Here is a 19298-nt window from a genome sequence, read left to right as displayed (position 1 = left end):
CTAGTTCCTGGGGGAAATGGCAGGAGGTCAATGATGGAAACAAGTTCAAACGTGAGTAGCTAAAATGAAATGCAACCAGAGTGAAGAGAGTAGACAGTAGAAAGGAAAAATCTCACTAATAACATCTAGGATATTCTCTGATTATAATATCCTCGGGTCCATAAAAATACCTAATAACATTTGATTTGGTTAATTTTTTCAATTGGCTACTTTCCCCAAGAGCTCTTTTGCTGGGCTCAGAAGTTTCAATATTTATGTATGGTACACAGGGATGACTATTGACAGTGTTTCCATAGCAGCCCTGTGGCTAATGAGAGAAAACTGGTAGTCTGGGCATGTTCCCAGTATTGATTCACATCCTCCTTAAACTGGCCGTTAGATAGAAACAATGAGCATAAAGGATTATAGAATTGATAGTAATGCAGACTCTTCAATGACACTCTAACATTATCTAATGTGAGGAGTCTTCTTTAAAAAATAAAGAGAGAGAAAGAAGGAAAAAGAAAAATAACTTGTATTTTCCTGGCAAATTAGCCCTTGAATTTCATAGCTTTAAGATATAGTTTTTTCAAATAATCAGGAGAAACACTAGACATTTTTGCACAAAGCAATGAAACTCAACAGTGAAAAAATTTATTCCAGATGTACTTTAAAGCAATGCTTCAAACCAACATTAAAAGAATGAGCATTAATGACTAAACACACAAATCTCAGGGATTGCTTTTATAAATAATAATCACCAGTTCATCAAGAGGGAATATATAAGTACCATATATACTTTAAAAGTCATTTTCTTTTTTTTTTTATTTTATCCATTGGTTAAACTTTTCCTAAGTAGATAATTCCTTAAAATGTGCACATGACAAAATTTAAAAACCAAATTTTTTTAAATAAAAGTAAATAACTATTTTAAAAGTACATATTTATTCTTAGTTCTTAATTAAAAGCTTTAGGATAAAAACAATAGAATGAGGTAACTTATGTGTGTGTTTGTTTTCCAGGTAAAGACTTTATCCTAAATCTCTTTGGATCCTAATCCTTAAAACTGATTGCCTGGGTGGCAGAACTCCAGCAGCTCACTTAAAATCAAAACATGTTTATTTATTTTTTTCTGTTAAATGACTTTCATATTCTTTACTCCTTTGAATATATTCAAAAGAGGGGGAAATGTTGAACTATTAAAGATAAACATTATCTCATCTTATTTCTCACTAAAAATCATAAACTATATAAAGAAGATAGGTCATGATTTATACTAAAATCTAACGATTATTTAAAAAGGTAACTAATTACCGATATATGGGACACAATGAAATATCTTCACACTCTCGCTCTTCAAATAAGGTATCTGGGCATTCTTGGCCTCCATTGGCTGCTTCCTGGATGATAATCCTGTATCGAGACTGTTTTACTGTGGCATTTCCTGAAGTAAAGGAAAAATAGAATTGTAGTGTCCTTCTGTGAGGATGCAGGGGAAAATTTAGGGTTAGTCACAGAAGGGAAGGGATGGAGAAAAGAAGAGAAGGAGGGGGGAAGGAGGGAGGGAGGAAGTAGGGAGGGAAGTGGAAGGAAGTAAGAATACGTGGTCAGACTACTTAGGGAATGAGAATAACAAGAGAATAACAAGCAATAACCAAGGATTAATACTTCATATTATACTCAATCTTACTCCTGTGAAATAATTAATCCTAAATAATGCGATTTCAAATCTATTTGAGCTCATATGCAAAGACCATTTTCCAACTGTATTACTATGCTTTAAATTCATCAGAATTTATATTACCTATGGCGTAAGAGTTACATGGCATAACCTAACGAACCCAAGAAACCCTCTTTGATCTCAAAACAATAGCTTAAGGGCCTAGTTTTACTATGAGCGATTCATTCTCTCCAGCAAGGCACTTCCCTCTGTGCGTGACTTTATAATGCAAACACTCATTAAAATTAATACATTAGTAATTTACTTATTTATGGATATTGGTTTCTTACATTTCGTATTCCTCATAACCTGACATGATATGTATATAATTGGAACTTAGGGAAAAGGCACTAAAATTGTGACAGAACAAAATATTGTCTTCTTTCTGGTTTGGCTGAATAGGAGAAGTATTAATAGGCATCTCAGTAAAGGCAGCCCATGTTTACTTTAAGGTGCTGGGACACTCATCTCATAATCTTTAGATTCCTCTTGAATCAATAACAACAATAAAAACCAATTATATTACAGTGCCTAGCAACTATTTCAATTACCATAAGCAAAATTTGCACTAGATAAAAAGATTCAAATTCTTGAACTTACAATTAAAAAGAAAGAAAGGGAGGCAGATAGAGATACAAGTTTAAGACATCAATAGTGTGAGAAGAATCAACAGTGTGCACTCTTAGGAGAGTACAGAAGAAAGAGTAATCATTTTTGTCTCTGGAAATCAGTTCCTGGAGGAGAGGGATTTTATTCTGGGACTTAAAATCTTAATAGAAAAAGTAAAAAAGCTGAAGCCATTTTGGACCAAGGTAAGTCTGAGAAAAGACACTGCTGAGACATAAATGGGTGCATGGAATTCACAGAGAAAGGGAGCTGCATTCAGATGGAAAATGTGTACATTTGGCTTGTGAGTGTGCCTTTGTTGAGGAGGTTACAAAAGAATGAAGAGAAAGGGGAGTGTAGAAGAAAATGGAATTAACTGGTAGGTTTGGGACAGATGATGGATCTGACTACATTTAGAAGAAAATTTCTAGAAAGCCAGTAAACTAAGGGGAGTATGACAAAAGGGGGGAAAAAAGCTTTCATTAAAATTGTATATTCATATAGTTTTTTAAAAAATCTTTAGTACAATGACTTATAGTGAGAAACAATGGACCCACAACCAATTCTTCCTTCTAGAACATTTTGAACTCTATTTAGTTCTTCTGTGGTTATCTCCAAATCTATAAATAATAAGCTTATGTCATTTTTTTTCTTGATTCATTAACTTTAGGCATCATTTACTGACTTTCTGTTATAACTGATGGGAGTTTACTTTGCAACACCATTCAGTTTTTTATAATTGTATCACTATTTTTATGGCTCTAATGGTTATTTAAAAGCTTTAAATAACCCACTTTTTTCCAGTCCCACTCCTCATTCTTGCCCTCTATCAGACCAACCACTACTGTTCAAAAGAATCTTCATGGATAGATGAGCTTCCTCTTCTCTTGCCATGCACATTCCTGATAAGTTAAGTCATAGCTTCATGTGCTGCACCATCACTTTTTCTGCTCTTTAGTCTTGCTACTAAGTTTTTTGTTAATGAGTTTAGAGCTCTCATCCACTGATGGTCCTCTTTATATTTTTTAACAAGGAATTAGGGCTTTTATAATTCATTTCTATTATTTTAATGAGATTATGGAAAGAAAAGGAAACCAACATATTTATACACTTCATGATCTTGACTAAGTTAAGCATAGGATCTTTTCCAACTACTTACAGTCCTATTCCCCTCCTTTGTTTTTTTTTCTTCCCCCATATTTAATCTGCAGTCTAGCCAGGAAACTAATCATAGGAGTATATCAGTGACTCCCTTATCCATTGGCTTTTGGTTGGGTTTGGCCAATAGAGGGATGGGGCACACAATATAAGGAGAAAAAATGATAAGAAAAGAGAAAGATCAGGGAATTTATTCCAACAGATTTCATTTTCTATATTACCTCAGTTTGTTCTCTACCCAAACCAAAAGCAATGGTTTCTATGAAATGGCCCTCTCCTCCAGCTACAGTTCTACTAATTGTTCCTACCTCTATCAAATTTCAGGCTCCTAAATGTCACTAGTCCAGGTGCTAAACCATCGCCTGTGAGCTTAAGTAACCCTTCCCAGTATTTTGGAAATAACCCCTTCATTAAATTTTTCCCAATGCCCCATTTGAGTGGGCCATCTTTTTCCTGCCAGGACATGCTAATAAAATCAAAGGAGATAGACATGTTACTACATGACAGGGAAGAATGTTATAATTTGCTTTTTTCTAAAAGTACTTAAGGTCCGGTGAGGAGTATAAAATAGAAGGTTAAAGAGGGGGTGGGGAAAGTGTAATTAAAACAGTTCTGGTAAAAAGCTGAGAATTTTACCCTTTACGTTCAGGAAGAAGACAAAAATGGCCACTCTTCCCACTTTAATAGTATTAGAAGTCTTAGTCACAGAAATTAGACAAGATAAAGAAATAAGAGCATCCAAATTGGAAAGGAAAAAGTAAAACTGCCACTCTTTGCAGATGACATGACACTACATCTAGAAAACCCTAAAGATCCCATCAAAAAAGCTATTAGAACTAATAAATGAATTCAGTAAAGTTGCAGGATACAAAATTAACATGTAGCAATTGGTCATATTTCTATACACTAACAATCAGCTATCAGAAAGAAAAAAATTAAGAAAATAATCCCATTTATAATTGCATTAAAAATAATAAAATACCTAGGAATAAGTTTAGCCAGGGAGGTAGAAGTCATGTACTCTCAAAACTTCAAGAACTGGGGCACCTGGGTGGTTCAGTGGGTTAAGCCTCTCCCTTCAGCTTAGGTCATGATCTCCTGGGATGGAGACCCGGGTAGGCTCTCTGCTCAGTGGGGAGCCTGCTTCCCCATCCCGCCTGTCTCTCTACCTACTTGTGATCTCTCTCTCTCTGTCAAATAAATAAATAAAATCTAAAAACAAAACAAAACAAAACTTCAAGACACTGATGAAAGAAACTGAAGAAGAAAAAAAATAAATAAATGGAAAGATATGCCATACTCATGGATTGGAAGAATTAATATTATTAAAATTTCCATACTACCCAGAAAAATCTATAGATTCAGTGCAATCCCCATCAAAATACCAATGTTATTTTTCACTAAACTAGAGTAAGAAATACTAAAATTTGTATAAAACCCCAAATTTGTATAGAACCACAAATACAAATCCCAAATAGTCAAAGCACTACTGAGAAAAAACAACAACGTGGAGGAATCAATCAGACTTTCTGATTTCAAAGTATCCTACAAAGCTACAGTAACCAAAACAGTATGGTATGGGCACAAAAATAGACATACAGATCAATGGTTTAGAATAGAAATAAAATAGAAACAGAAAGAAATCTACACATGTATGGTCAATTAATGTATTGCAAAACAGACAAGAATATATCACGAGGAAAAGACAGTCTCTTCAATGAATGGTGTCAGCACAGCTACATGCAAAAGAATGAACTTGGACCAAAATCTTATACCATACACAAAAATAAATTAAAAATGGATTAATGACTTGAATATAACATCTGAAACTATAAAACTTCTAAAAGAAAAGATAGGCAGTGAGCTCTGTGACATTGATCTTAGCAATACTTCGTGAACCAGTCTGTCAGGCATGAACAACAACAACTAAAATAAACAATTATATTTATTATATCAAACTAAAAAAACCTTTTGCACAGCAAAGAAAACAAACAACAAAGCAAAAAGACAACCTACTGAATGAGAGAAGATATTTGCAATTATATATCTGGTAAGATGTTAACATCCAAAATACATAATGAACTCAGGTAACTTCATATAAAAAAAAAAAGTGAAACATGAGCAGTGGACTTAAATAGATGTTTCTAAAGCAGATGTACAGATGGCCAACAGACACATAGAATGACGTTTAACATCACTGATCACCAGGGACTTGCAAATCAAAACCATAATGAAATATTACCTCACTCTGTCAAATTGGCTATTCTCAAAAACACAAAAACAAGTGCTGGTGAGAATGTGGAGAAAAGGGAACCCTTGTGCACTGCTGGGAATAAAAACAGTATGGAGGTTCCTCAAAAAATTAAATATAGAACTACCATACCATTCAGCAATTCCACCTCAGGTTATTTATCTGAAAAAAAAAATGAAACTATCAATTTGAAGAGATCTATGTGTATCCCTCTGTTCACTGAAGCATTATTTAGGGTAGCCAAGATACAGAAGCAATCTAAGTGTCTACCAGTAGATGAATGGATAAAGAAAATGTGCTATATATACCCAATAGAGTATTATTCAGTCAGATAAAAGGAATAAGATCTTGCCCTTTGCAACAACTTGGAAGGGGCTAGAGGACATTATGCTAAATGAAAGTCAGACAGAGAAACAAGTATCATATCATTTCACTTATACATAGGATCTAAAAAGCAAGACAAACAAACAAAACAAAATAGAAACGGACTTGTAGCTATAAGAAACAAATTGTTGGTTACCAAAGGGGGCTGAGATAGGGGGGTGAAATAGGGAAAGGGGATTACAAGGTACAAACTTCCAGTTATAAAATTAATAAGTCATGGGGATGTCCTTTTCAGCTTCAGGAATATAGTCAATAATATTCTAATAATTTTCTATGGTGACAGATGCTAACTACACATCATGGGAATCATTTCATAAGGCATAAAAATATTGAATCACTATAATGTATACCTGAAACTAACAGGATATTGTATGTCAATTATACTTCAATAAAGAAAAAAAAAGTTCTGCATAATTATATAAAACTATCTACATTTGGGTGTGGCCAGCTTTGTAAATAATTATGCTTTTAGGAATAAGTCTCTTCTCCCATTGCCAGTTAATTCCAGTTACACTGTACTTACAGTGATAATTATTGCTTATCCTTAGGATTTGTACTTGTGTGGGTTTTTCTGTGTGTGTGTGTGTGTTGTCCAAGTGTTATGTTAGGAGACCCAGAAATAAAAACTGAAGAGAACAGGAAAAATGAAACAGATGCCTTTACCTTACTTAAGAGAGAACATGGATCAATGTTCATCCCTTCACACTGCATGCTCATGTGTGTGTGTGCACACAGTTACACACACACACACACACACACAATGAACATTCCCACACAAAGGTTTTCTGCTTTATCATATAATTGCAAGTCAAGCCATTCAAAGTTTGGGGAACACAGTTGCATTGAATATCGTGCCCTACAAACATTCAGGTGGAGGGATGGATTCTATGGGCAAAACAAAATTTTAAAATAGAAGCTAGATTTTTTCAGAAAGAAAACTGATTGACACTGTACAGACATGACGAAAAATGTGTATGTTTTCAAAGAAGAAAAGAGAGATAAACGATGATCTTGACATAAGGAAACAATACCAAGATCTGTGAGATAGGTGCTAATTTTTTTTTTTTTTCTGTGTGATGCGTTTCTTTGTCCTAAACTTTGGAAGGGTCATAGTTAGCATTCGGCTTTAAAGGGTTTTTCCACTTTCTGTGATAAAAGTACCTCAACTTATAACCGGACCTGTGGAAGAGTCAGTTATGCACAAGAGATATGGTTTAGCTGGTGTCATGGAAACTTAAGGGCAGGCAACATCTGACTTGGGACGGAGTAGTCAGTAGTCTTCTCACTCCAACTCGACTTCAGGCCAGCCTAAAGGGAGCAGTTTTGTACCAAGGAAGGACAATAATTCCAGAAATCCAAGAAGTTATTAGCAACAGAAGAGGATGCTTCCAGTAGCACCCAGCGTCAAAGTCAGAAGTCAGACAACAGAGGACGAGCAAAAGGCTAACGCTCTCAGGAACTGGTGTCCAACAGAGCCCCACTTTCTGTTGAATACATAGCAATGGATTTCAGGGAAGTAGACAGAGAATGGAAGATAGTGGCTTTGAAGGTGGAAAGTATTTGGATTACATACGTGTGTAAAATGCATTTTAAGTTTCCAAGAATTATCTCCTTCGTATATATCAGATCTGCTTCTGGGTATTTTACATATGCTGTCTCATTTTATTATTAAAATATTTTATGAGGCTGATATCACTACCACCATTTTCACTTATTTTAAAATTATTATTATTGATCCCACTTTACAGATAAGAAAATGGAGGGTGGAAGAGATAAATCTTTTGCCCAAAGTCACCTAGCTAGTTCTAAAGCTATTAAAAGAATGCCAGTAAAACTGTAACTAAACAGATATCAAAGCCCATCCATAATCTTTCCATATGAGATTTTATGGTGAAACAAAGAGCAGGGAGCATCCGGGGAGGAGTTCCCAGCCTCACTCCTCTGTTATTCCCAAGGGATACCTCTTCCTTTTTAATTAATTCTCCAGGAGAATTAATTTGGCAGAAGGTTTCAAGTGCCAATAATAGTGCTTGTGGGGCTTGGTAAGTGATGTTTCCAATCTCATTAGGACCTATGAAAAAATAACAATAAATTAAAGTTCCTGTTTGGGTGCCTGGGTGGCTCAGTGGGTTAAGCCTCTGCCTTCAGCTCAGGTCATGATGTCAGGGTCCTGGGATCGAGCCCCACATTGGGCTCTCTGCTCAGTAGGGAGCCTGCTTCCCCTCTTTCTCTGCCTGCCTCTCTGCCTACTTGTGATCTCTACTCTCTCTGTCAAGTAAATAAATACAATTTTAAAAAATTTTTAAAAATAAAGTTCCTGTTTGCAAACATAAGTAACAGTTCAAGCATGATTATGCTTAATAAACAACTAGTCTAAATTCAATTTTGATTTATGCATATTTTATCACCACTTAGTCATCAGACATAATCATACTTAAGTTAATACTTATAGTCAAAAGAAGTAACATTTAGAGAAGATGGCAGCTTAAACATCAAGAGCCATATTTAATATCAGAAATATACAAGTGAGTTATTTATCAATATAGAAAGAATATGAAATATTTATAGATTCTCTGTGAATGTCCATTCCACTCTTTTCCCAGAAAGATGGTAGCAAAGATGGAAGAAACTGGTCTGTAAGAGTAGCTCTGGGTGATTCACAGCCAGGCAAGGACGGCATTTCATACTGAACTGAAGATCATGAGTGCTGGTCCCTGGTGTCAGGGTTCGTCAACCAAAGACTAGGGCTAAAGAATGGACCCGCTAAGCTTCCAACTGATCTGAAGTCTGAGTGTAGATAAAGAGCAAGTGGAACATGGTAGAGCATAGTGAGTATAAGCCCTGGGTGACAGAGAGGCATACAGATGAGCACAGGAGGGGAGGTCTTCCAAAAGCAAGCAGGTGTGTAAACTACACGTGGGATTACTGTGTATCAGCAGTATCTATTAATACCTACTGAATATCAGCAGATATGCTGATATCAATCTGCAGAAATCTGAAGAAAGATTTAAAAAAAAATCACTGCTCTGGCTTTCCCTTGTTTCTCAATTATCTTCATTATTAATGGGTCTAAGAGATCTTAGCGACTCATTCTGGTTCATGGCGCCAACATTCTCCTAGGTTTGTTGCCTTAAGACTCTAGATTCTCATTGGGTGCTCTTGGTCCTCTTCCCCATTTACATATCAAGTTCACCATTAAACAAACAGAACAAAAAATCTACTCGTGATTCCTATGTAATTGATCTTGAAGCAAAAGGATGGCACCAATATTTGAAGATGCTTATCATATAAAGAACCACATGTAAGTACTTCCTGAGGTTTAGTAACAACTCGGGTGCCTATTAGATTCCAGGCAAGTCCTTTAATCTTGCTAAACCTCAGCTTCCTTGGCTGTAAAACAGACCAAATAAAAGGGTCTAGTTAATATGATTCCCAGGAGGATTCAACGAAATACTGCCCGTAAAGCATGTGCATATTGCCTGGTACCAGGAATCTTCTCCAACATGAGTTCATGACAGAAGGTGAGAAGAAAGATTAAAAAAAAAAATATATATATATATATATATATATGAATGAAGAAACCCTTCAAGAGTTGAGGCTTCTTCATATTTAAAGAAAACTGTGATAATCCAGTCTATTCAGTGCTGTCTCAGGCCATGTTCCAAGCATCCGGAGTAGACGATGAGTGGCTGAAAACCATCTCACATTCCTGGTAAATTAAATTACAATTGCAAGGCAATTTGTATCAACCATTTTCTGGTATCATAGAAGAGGAACAGAAAAGGTGATCAAATCCCTTGTTTGCTCAAAGAAGTCTTAGTTAATGCCAGTTATCCCGGCTTACATAAGAAGAGCTCATCCACTCACTTTCAGAAGTGCCTCTGTTTGCATGAAAATTATATGATCACTCTGAACAAAAGACCACTCCCCTTGCAAATACAAGAAACAAGCACATTTTGTTTCTCACTGCAGCATAGGTTTGCATTTCAAATGTATGAAAAAGGTACACTGCTCTTAAAATTATCTGTTCAAACTGATCACTGGGCCTTTTTATTTCTTGCCAGAGAATTCTGCTTCAGATAGCAGCCCGTGCATCCAAAGAAGATGGTCCTGTGCCCCAAGCACACTTCTTCATGAATTAAATTAAAATTGAAAGGGAAAGGAAAGTATAGGGCTTACCTGAAGATAACTAACTGGAGTTACGTGATATGTGTTGTTATGATAGAAACATCATGAATGAAAGCTATATAACTAAACAGAAGTGGTATTTATTCAAAGTGAATCATGAATATAAGAAGAAAACAACTTTCACTTGGCAAAAATTCCAAATGGTCATTAAGAAGTCTGTTTCTAAGTCAGATCTATGGACAGACAGAGATCACAGTATGATGGTAAACAGCACAAGTTTCTTCAACATCAAATCCCCTAGAAGGAACATTCTCTCTACTGACTAATTATACACAAGAGAATGCCCCTTTCTAGTCTAGTCACAACCATTGGTGAGATTTCTTTTTTAGAAAAGGTACAAATGAGGATTCACCACCAGCTCAGCTGTCTCCTACTTAAATCTGGAGAAAGAGATATACTGTGACTCTCAGTTCTTGGAGGGAAGCACCACATACACTGTTGTCCCTGTTGTTAAATATTTATCAGGTTTCTGCTCTATGTAGGAGAAGCAACTAGGTGCTGAGCGTGATACTGAAATGTACATACATGCATTATTAAATCTCCCCAGTGAAGCAGAAGTGAAACTTGATGGATGGATAATAATGTAGAAGTTCTCCACAGTTTTATAAGTATTCAGAAATGATAATATAGACTTTGTATACACTATTCAAAGCCCACTGATCCACTACACTCGTTGAGGAGAAATGGAAGGCTTAAATAGGGCCCACCACAATGCCCTAGAAGAAATCTGAGGGGAGAGTTTTCATCTTCTTCTTTCCTCATCATCTTGGTATTCTAGACAGAAAGCAAATACATCAAGAGTAGTCTCCTCCACCCCCCAAAGTTCCCTCTCAGCCTAGACCTCCAAGTACTTCAAAATGAACACTGAGCGTATCTATATACCAATGAAATTAAATAAAATTGCAAAGCTTTTCTGTTAAACTTCCTAGGACTGTTGAAAATAAGCTCCAGGATATCCATATACTTCTTTTAAAATGTTGCCTGAAAAAAAATGTACTCTATATTCCTAAATGTTCATAATCATCACTCACTTTGCAACAGAGGCCACATTCAATGGCTCTGGCAATGGACAGGACCTCCAGGGCTGATTTCTAATCCCAGCTCATTACTGAATTGCTATATGACCTTGGGCAACACACTTAACCTTTGAGAGCTTCAATTTTCTTGCTTATCCTATGTGGGTAATACTGCTGGGCCAACTCATAGGACACCTGTTAGGAATGCCTAATTAAATTGGATTTAAAGCATTTTGCAAATGTAATATATGTGAGTGCCTGTCCACTTAAAGTTCCTTATTCTTTAAAAATGTGAACCCTTAATTTCAGATGAAGCAACTCATGGTTTTATCTGCATAAACTATCTAGGATGGCCATTGTGGCAAATAAACATGCTCTCTCTATGGTACTTACCGAACACTCACTGAAGCCTATGCAAAAGCTCTAATTTCTAGAGATTATCTCCAAATTCCTCTACTTGTTATGCTCATCACTGCAGCTCTTAAAACATTTGCAATTTGTAAAGCTGACCTTATCAAATAGTGACCACCTTGGAGTGTGGCCCTTCCTTTCTCTATATAGGATAACTGGAGTTACCCACAACTGATCTTGCTTTCGACTCAACCCATGTGGTCCTTAATGCTCGCTACGTATGAGAATCTCAAGGGATGCTCTTACAAACTCCTAATGCCACCGCCCCCCCGCAACTCACAACACAAACTGTGTAAATCAGAATCTCAGGTGGGTGATGACCAAATATTTGTATGTTTAAAAAATCTCCAGGGCAGAGAATCACTGATTTAGCACATTGAAAGCTGGCAAGTCTTATTCTTCCGCTATGTAAAACAGGAAAAAGACAATGCAGCATGCTTAACCAAGCAACAGAAAACAAATGAGCACTAGCTAAATCATTAATGCTCTCAACACATTTTAAAAATGCAACCTGCCCTCTAGCTAAGTACATCATAATGGGTATAATTGGAAATGTGTACTATAAATGAGGAGGGTTAACAACACTATTTATAATGACAATTTGCACTTGTCTTTTCTTCTTGCCAACCCGTGCTGAAATGACAGGGATTTATTTTCCCTCCATGCAGAACCCTTTTCATTTTAGCAGATGAAACGTCTAGTGGCTGCTTGCTACACAGATCCCTAATGCATCGCACTCCATCAGCCTTAAGAGTACGGTATTCTGCAACCACACTGGACTATTTATAGACAGGTTTGAGGGACACAGATGCCATCAAGGTATAAACTCAAGACATAATCCTTATTAGGCATGAACACTGAACCATATATTCATAACAACTCTTTTAAATAATCCATATTACCCTAACTTCTTAATGCTTTATGCCTTCATGGGCATAAAAGGTTGCTATTCCTGCCCCGCATTGTGTTGACAGCTAGAGTACAAAAGGACTTCCAGGTCAAGCTTATGTGTCACAGCATAATGAGGACACAGCACAGGGATATATAACTAGCAACTTCAGACCCTCAGATCCTCTGTTCTTCTCATAGATAAGTGAAGTGTATCACTTGGCTTTCTGCTTGGCATGCTCAAAAGACACCACCATTCACTATGGCTCAACCACATAAATCCTGGTTTCTGCAACTTTTTGAAATGTCCCTTCTCGGATGTGTCTACAAGTAAAAAATGGTTTGCATCAATCTAAAGTCTCTTGCTCTTGAATTCCTTTTTTGGCTTAGTGTTGATGTAATAACAACTTAGTATCGGTGAGTTTGGAATATCAGTCAGGTTTGGGAACTTAGGAAAATACTTATCTTCTAGTACCTTGAAAGGAAATAATTAGAAATAATCCTTTGGGGCTTTGAAGAAGAAGAAACAGATAATGGAATGGAATTAGTTCAGGGTTTGGAACCTGGTAATATGTAGCAACTGTGTTGGGGTAAGCTAAGAGTATTTATTCTCCCTCTACCTCTAGGTAACCCCCTATGCTTGAGACTGAACAGATAGATGGTCACCTCTTTCAAGAAGTCTTTCCCACTCCATCCTCAGCCAAGTAGCCCTCTTCCCATGCTTCCATGCCTCTAGAAAGATCCACGTTGCATACTTTTGTCTTCTTGTCTCTCTCTGCTCTCCAGGTCTTGTAGTGCTTAAAACCTAGAAGGCATCTAATAAATGATTGTTGAATAAATAAGGAGATGGGTGCGTAAAAAATCATGACTGGATGAAAATACAGCCATCTACAAATATCTTTTTCTTGAAAGGAAAGTTGGAGACTTCTACCAGTAAGGCAGATGATATAGCTGGAGAAAATCTGCTGGCACACAGAAAAATGAAAGCTGAAGAAGTTCATTTTTAACTCAATTTAAAACATTTATCTTTTTAATTTTGGAAATTTTTAAACATATCAAATGAACCCAATATATTCATCCATCAGCTTCAATAATCGCATGGCTATGCTTTTATTTAATCTATACCCCTTCCCTTTCACACACAGCTGGATTATTTCTAAGAATATTCAGATATAACATTAATATTAACCATTTTTGTTCATTCAATGACAAACCTCACTCTGAATGGTGGTATCTACACTATGTATCTACACTATGTGGAATGAAGCAAGGTTTACTTTCCAGAATATAATCTTTAAAATAATACAAAAAACAACCCAGGCACTTGCCATGATTCATTCCCCTGCCAAGTGTTCTGCATAAATCAGCTCAATGCTCATAACAATCCTAAAACACAGTTACTCTTGTTATTCCCATTTTGGAGGTCAGAGAATGGAGGAAGAGAGACGTTTTGTATCTCGTCCAAGATTCCAGTATGTAATAAAGAGGACTCGAAACTCAAGAAGTCTGCATCCAAAGTATGTGTTCTTACTGGTCTGTTTTGCTATCTATGCCTCCAACACTTGAATGTTCTCAGTCCAATGCAAGCAGCATTGCAGTCCAATAAAATGGCAATCCAATAATGACAACTGTTCCCAGGAAGTAAAATTCAAAACCAGTTAAAAACCTGGCCCCTAAAGAAAGTCACAAGCTTACAGGGTCCCAGGCTTGGTAGGGCTCTTAGTTTAATGTTTTGCTACAGCTGTCTTGAAACTTTTAATAATTTATAAACAAGGCACCCCACATTTTTATTTTGCAGTGGGCCTTGCAAATCATGGTGCTGGTCCTGATAAAAACAATGGTGATGTGGGGAATTAACGAGATCCCCTCCATCTTGGTGATCATTTTAAAGCTTGGAAGTATACAGAGAGGTGACTACGAAGGGTTTGCTCCATCCCAGAGTTCTGACAGTTGTTTACGGTTCTTCTCTCTTAGCATTTAAATTCCTTGAGAAGGAGAGAGGGTTTGCATAATCATCCAGTTACATGAACTCCACAGGATGGGCAAAGAACTCAGTACACACTGGGTCATGAAGACAGACTATTATATAATGTTGAGTTATGGTAATTTATACAGTTACCTACAATTCACATTTTTTTTTTTATTCAAGAAAACAGATTCTCTTCATTTCTTGCCCAGATAATTGAATGCTCTCATAATTTTCCACTGGTTTCCAATGCTGTCTAACCTCATTATTTTCTGTACTTTTTTTTTTCTAAAACACAAATCAGATTTTATCACACCCATGCTTAAAATTTAAAGTGTCTATTAGAATTCCAGATAATGTCCAAACTTTTTAGAATAGCATAAATCTTTTCATAAACTGGCTCCTGCATATTTCTCTAACCCTATTTCTTATCATTCCTCCATTATGCATTATACAACCCAAGCTCCACTAGCTGCTTGTAATTCATTTAATTAAAATGAACTCTCTCACTGTCAAGCATACACACACACACACACACACACACACACACACACATATACATCCCCTCTTCTATATTTAAGATACTTGTACTCCATGTTTACTTGGAATTTCCTGATCTACCAAATCTTACATCCTCTGACACTTCACTAGAGTAAGACCCCCTCTTCGGCTGCCTAATACTCTGTGCTCATTTCTGTTATAAAAAAGATAGGTTTGTGCATTTGAATCCTCTATCAAAAAGCCCCTTGAATAAAATAATGACATCTTATTAATCTTAATATTACTAGCAATTGGCAGAACGCTTGGTATATAGTGAAGCCTACAGAAAGTTTACTGAATTACTGATACATTCATCTGTTATCTTTCATTCGATTACCATTTAGGCACTTACTCCGTGGCAACCACTCTTCAGTGTGTTGAAGCAGTGAACAAGCTATGGAGCTTACTTTGTAACTGGGAGAATGGTTAAGTGCTATGAGGGAAACCTGTGTATGAGCAAGAAAGAGAATGGGAAGAGGGGATTTCTAATAAGGCTGTCAGAGAAAGGCTCATCAAGACATGATATTTGAACTGAAACCAAAATGTTAGGCAAAAAGCATTCAGGGAGAAAAGCATTGTAGGAAGGAGGTACAGCCAGTGAATGTCTGAACGAGATATAATAAGCTTGGTCAGAAAGGAGGCCAAGGTAGCTAAATGGAAAAGTAAAAAACACAGTGAAAGGTGGAACAGGATTTTACAAAATTTCCTAGTACCAGTCTGTGAGGGTGGAGTCCCCTAGATGATTCCTCCCATGAGAAGGGACATATCCACCTCTACTATGCTCATTTCCCAGGATTTTCTCCTTCTTCCCCACTTGTGTCTTCTTTGGGAAAGATGAGGAGCATCTAAATCATGGTTTTGGGAGAAGGAGGTGGACAAATACAGCTCTTCCATCTCTCTCCTTCTTGTTTTTTAGGATTTATCTGCTCATAGAATGCACATATTTTTTTTTAAAGATTTTATTTATTTATTTGACAGAGAGAGATCACAAGTAGGCAGAGAGGCAGACAAAGAGAGAGGAGGAAGCAGGCTCTCAGCTGAGCAGAGAGCCAGATGCGGGGCTCAATCCCAGGACTCTGGGATCATGACCTGAGCCGAAGGCAGAGGCTTTAACCGACTGAGCCACCCAGGCGCCCCTAGAATGCACATATTTTTATCTGTTCTGGGCCCTGGTCATCAAATTTTTAGTTGTCTAAACATGGGCTGTAACCAGGTGGTTAGGCCTATCTAATTATAGAGTTGAGGATCGGCTGATATTTTGATCCCCAACATCTTTGACTAATTCTCAATTGTTTCTAAATTTGGGTGGGGGAAAACATGGGTGGGGTAAAGATAGACTCCCTCAAAGTCCAAGACCGAATGTGTGCTTCTTGCTCATGTACAATGGTATTTCATGTTCCACGCAATCTATGTTTATTAAACTCCTACTATTTTTCTGCTACAAGAAAGTCTCTCTCTTTCTTGCTCTCCTTCATTCTTACTACACACCTACATACAATACACTTCTAACTATCTTTCATTTATAAAACTAATAACTTTATTGCTTGAGCTTGAATACCCAGAGATCATACAGCTTACTCAGGCAAGATGAAATACAAAATGGAGGACAAGGAGCGAATCGGTGCACACTGAGTAACTACTGCTAAGCTAGCCTCTTCACATAGGATAAGAAGACCCTAGGAGGTAAATTGTCTTACAGACGTTACATGCTATATCTATGTTACAGATGAGCATATAGAGTTTCAGAGAGGATAACTAAATTGTAGAACACACAGCTAAGGGGCAACACTAAAAGTCTAGCATAACTATGTTATATTCTTTCCACTACACATGAACAAATTAGAGAAAAATTCAAGAAAGAATATAATTAAGTGCTAAACTGAATATAAATCAATTTCAGTTCAAAATGCATTTGGTCATTGAGCAGAAGAGGATATTGCTGGCTCAAGTTAGAAATGAGCACATTTCCCACAGAATCTGTCATTGTACATATGGTCTATATTCTTACTTTGATGATCATTCATAAGGTCTCTAAATAAAGTTAAGCATATTTTAGGTATCCGAGCAATCTAAGTTTAACCTGAAAAGACCTCAACTGGCAAAGAATTCACAATTCCTAGCATACTCATTACTTATCACTGAAAACATGCCATTCAATAGATATTCCTATCTGAACTATTTCCATTTAACAACTTAATTTTGAGGGAATATCAAGAAATTAGCAGAATATCCAGTGAAGAGTTCTCTATTAGGAAGACTTAAAAGTTGTTTGTCTCAAATATGAGCAATCTACCTCATTTTAAGCATGAATTTAAGCAAGTTCTATCTTTTTGATTTTTTACCTTACGTAAATTATTTGACATTCTTATAAAACCTGGAGCTCCAAGTTGACATATTAGGATCCCAGCATTTAGCTCTACCTCTAACCCTAAGCTTCATTGTAGTAAGACAAATTAAAGAGTTTACAAATCTACCATCATATTAATTAATCAGTGAGTCAAAAATCTCCTTAAACCATACACTAATTTAGAATCATAATAACATAGGATCAAAGCCAAGGAAGTGATAAATAATTTATTCCTTTACTTCTAGAAAATTATTTAATAAACAAATAATACCCCATCTAAATCACAACTAATTTATTCTATTTCTTCATAAGAAGTATATTGAAACTCTAAAAATAAACTCCTAATTAGAATGGGTAACTTAATTTCTGAAAGGTAGCTTATTTACCTCTGAAAGCAAAGAGAAATTATATTGTGATGCATTGTATTACGTGCAGAGCATTCTAGAGATAGGAGAAAGAAACCAGCCAGAACTTAAAAGAGTTTGAACAGAAAGAGCATTCATATCTGAAGAAACAGGGATTTTTGCTACCAAGGCGAACAATAAATTATTATGAATATCCACATGAGCCACAGGATTTATTGATGGTAATGTAGCTTGACTTTTGAATGAGGGAGATTAATAATGCTTTGTAGCAAGTATTAGTTGCAAATATAGAAGGAAGACAGTGGATTTCAGATATAAAGAGTGGAACTTCATGCACCAAATCTACATTTAAAAAATTTGCCTGCTTTTGTTTATTTTGTTTTGTTTGATATGTTAGTTTACTTTATAAGACAACCAAGACGACACCGTTGATGACAGACTGTTGATAGAAATCCCAGCCTAGACATTTTGGTAAGAACTCAAGTACACACAGACTGCACAATTTGTTTGATAGAAGTAAAATATCTGACTCCAATCATACTCAGGGCGAGAGCTTTCTTTCTCCTTCCAGTTTCTACTTTACATGAGCACATAATTCTACTGCATTTCTGTTGCCTGGGGCTTCAGTTTTCCTTTTCTGTATTTCTACTTAATGTAAACCACTCTTCCTAAACCAACTCTGAAGTGAAAGAGGATGGTTTTTGCTTTGGAATCAAGCAGGTAGGTTTCGCCATGCCTCTCCCTGCAGTTCAGCACCTACAGAGTCTGGATGAAGCAGAAGTGAGGGTATGAGTCAGGTTCTGGATTCTCTTCCAAAGAACTGAGTTTGAGTGTTCTAGAGAGGTCAGTCTCAGTGGGGGAACAACCAACCATGGCCCTATCTTAAGGAGAATGCTCCTGCACTCATCTCCTGCTACCTTTCTGCACACTGTCCCCTTCCCCTATCAGATGGGTTCTGAACTGAGGGAGCTGGTCCATAAGCTGTTGAAGTGGCTGAGGGCCTGACACACACCGGACCAGCAGATTCTCTTTCTTGTAATCTCAATAAAGAGCCAGAAGGTAACTTTCTGTCCATGTGGAGTGCTTAACTAAAGAAAGTGTGGTAGAGTTGAGCCTGGGACAGCCATTTTGGGGCTCTGTATCTGCTAGTTATAAGCATACAGATTCAGAAATGGTCCAATACAAGAAGCAGGTCACTAGGTGTACACAGAGAAGCAGAGACAGGAGGAAGTGCACTGGACCAGAAACTGAAGAGTGAAGCCTCGCTTCCTGTTTGCTTTTCTAGTTTCCATGACGTCCATGGGGATATTTTCCCCTTCTTTTTGAATATCTGTGAGATTTTCCGTTATCATTTCCCAACAAGCCATTTTAACCTACTACAGCTTAAAAACTTTGGATCCCTGAAAACTAAAATGATTAGAACTATATAGTAAATGCAAATTACACATTTCTTAAATAGTCCATTGTCTAATGGTTAAA

At 36.7% G+C, this 19298-nt stretch overlaps 1 protein-coding gene across 1 annotated transcript in view; it reads right to left on the bottom strand.

Moving 5' to 3' along the window:
- Positions 1–19298, bottom strand: part of THSD7B (thrombospondin type 1 domain containing 7B) — a 730694-nt gene that overhangs the window by 339913 nt on the left and 371483 nt on the right. The window contains exon 10 of the mRNA XM_004774248.3: positions 1294–1423. Coding sequence (XP_004774305.2) covers positions 1294–1423 — 130 coding nt within the window. The remainder of the gene's footprint in view (positions 1–1293; positions 1424–19298) is intronic.

Source organism: Mustela putorius, unplaced genomic scaffold (assembly GCF_011764305.1).
Source record: "Mustela putorius furo isolate JIRA1106 unplaced genomic scaffold, ASM1176430v1.1 tig00003867_pilon_pilon_pilon, whole genome shotgun sequence".
NCBI classification, from domain to species: Eukaryota; Metazoa; Chordata; class Mammalia; order Carnivora; family Mustelidae; genus Mustela; species Mustela putorius.
The sequence above is the reverse complement of the archived record's forward strand: the minus strand, read 5'-3'. Positions and strand labels throughout refer to the sequence as shown.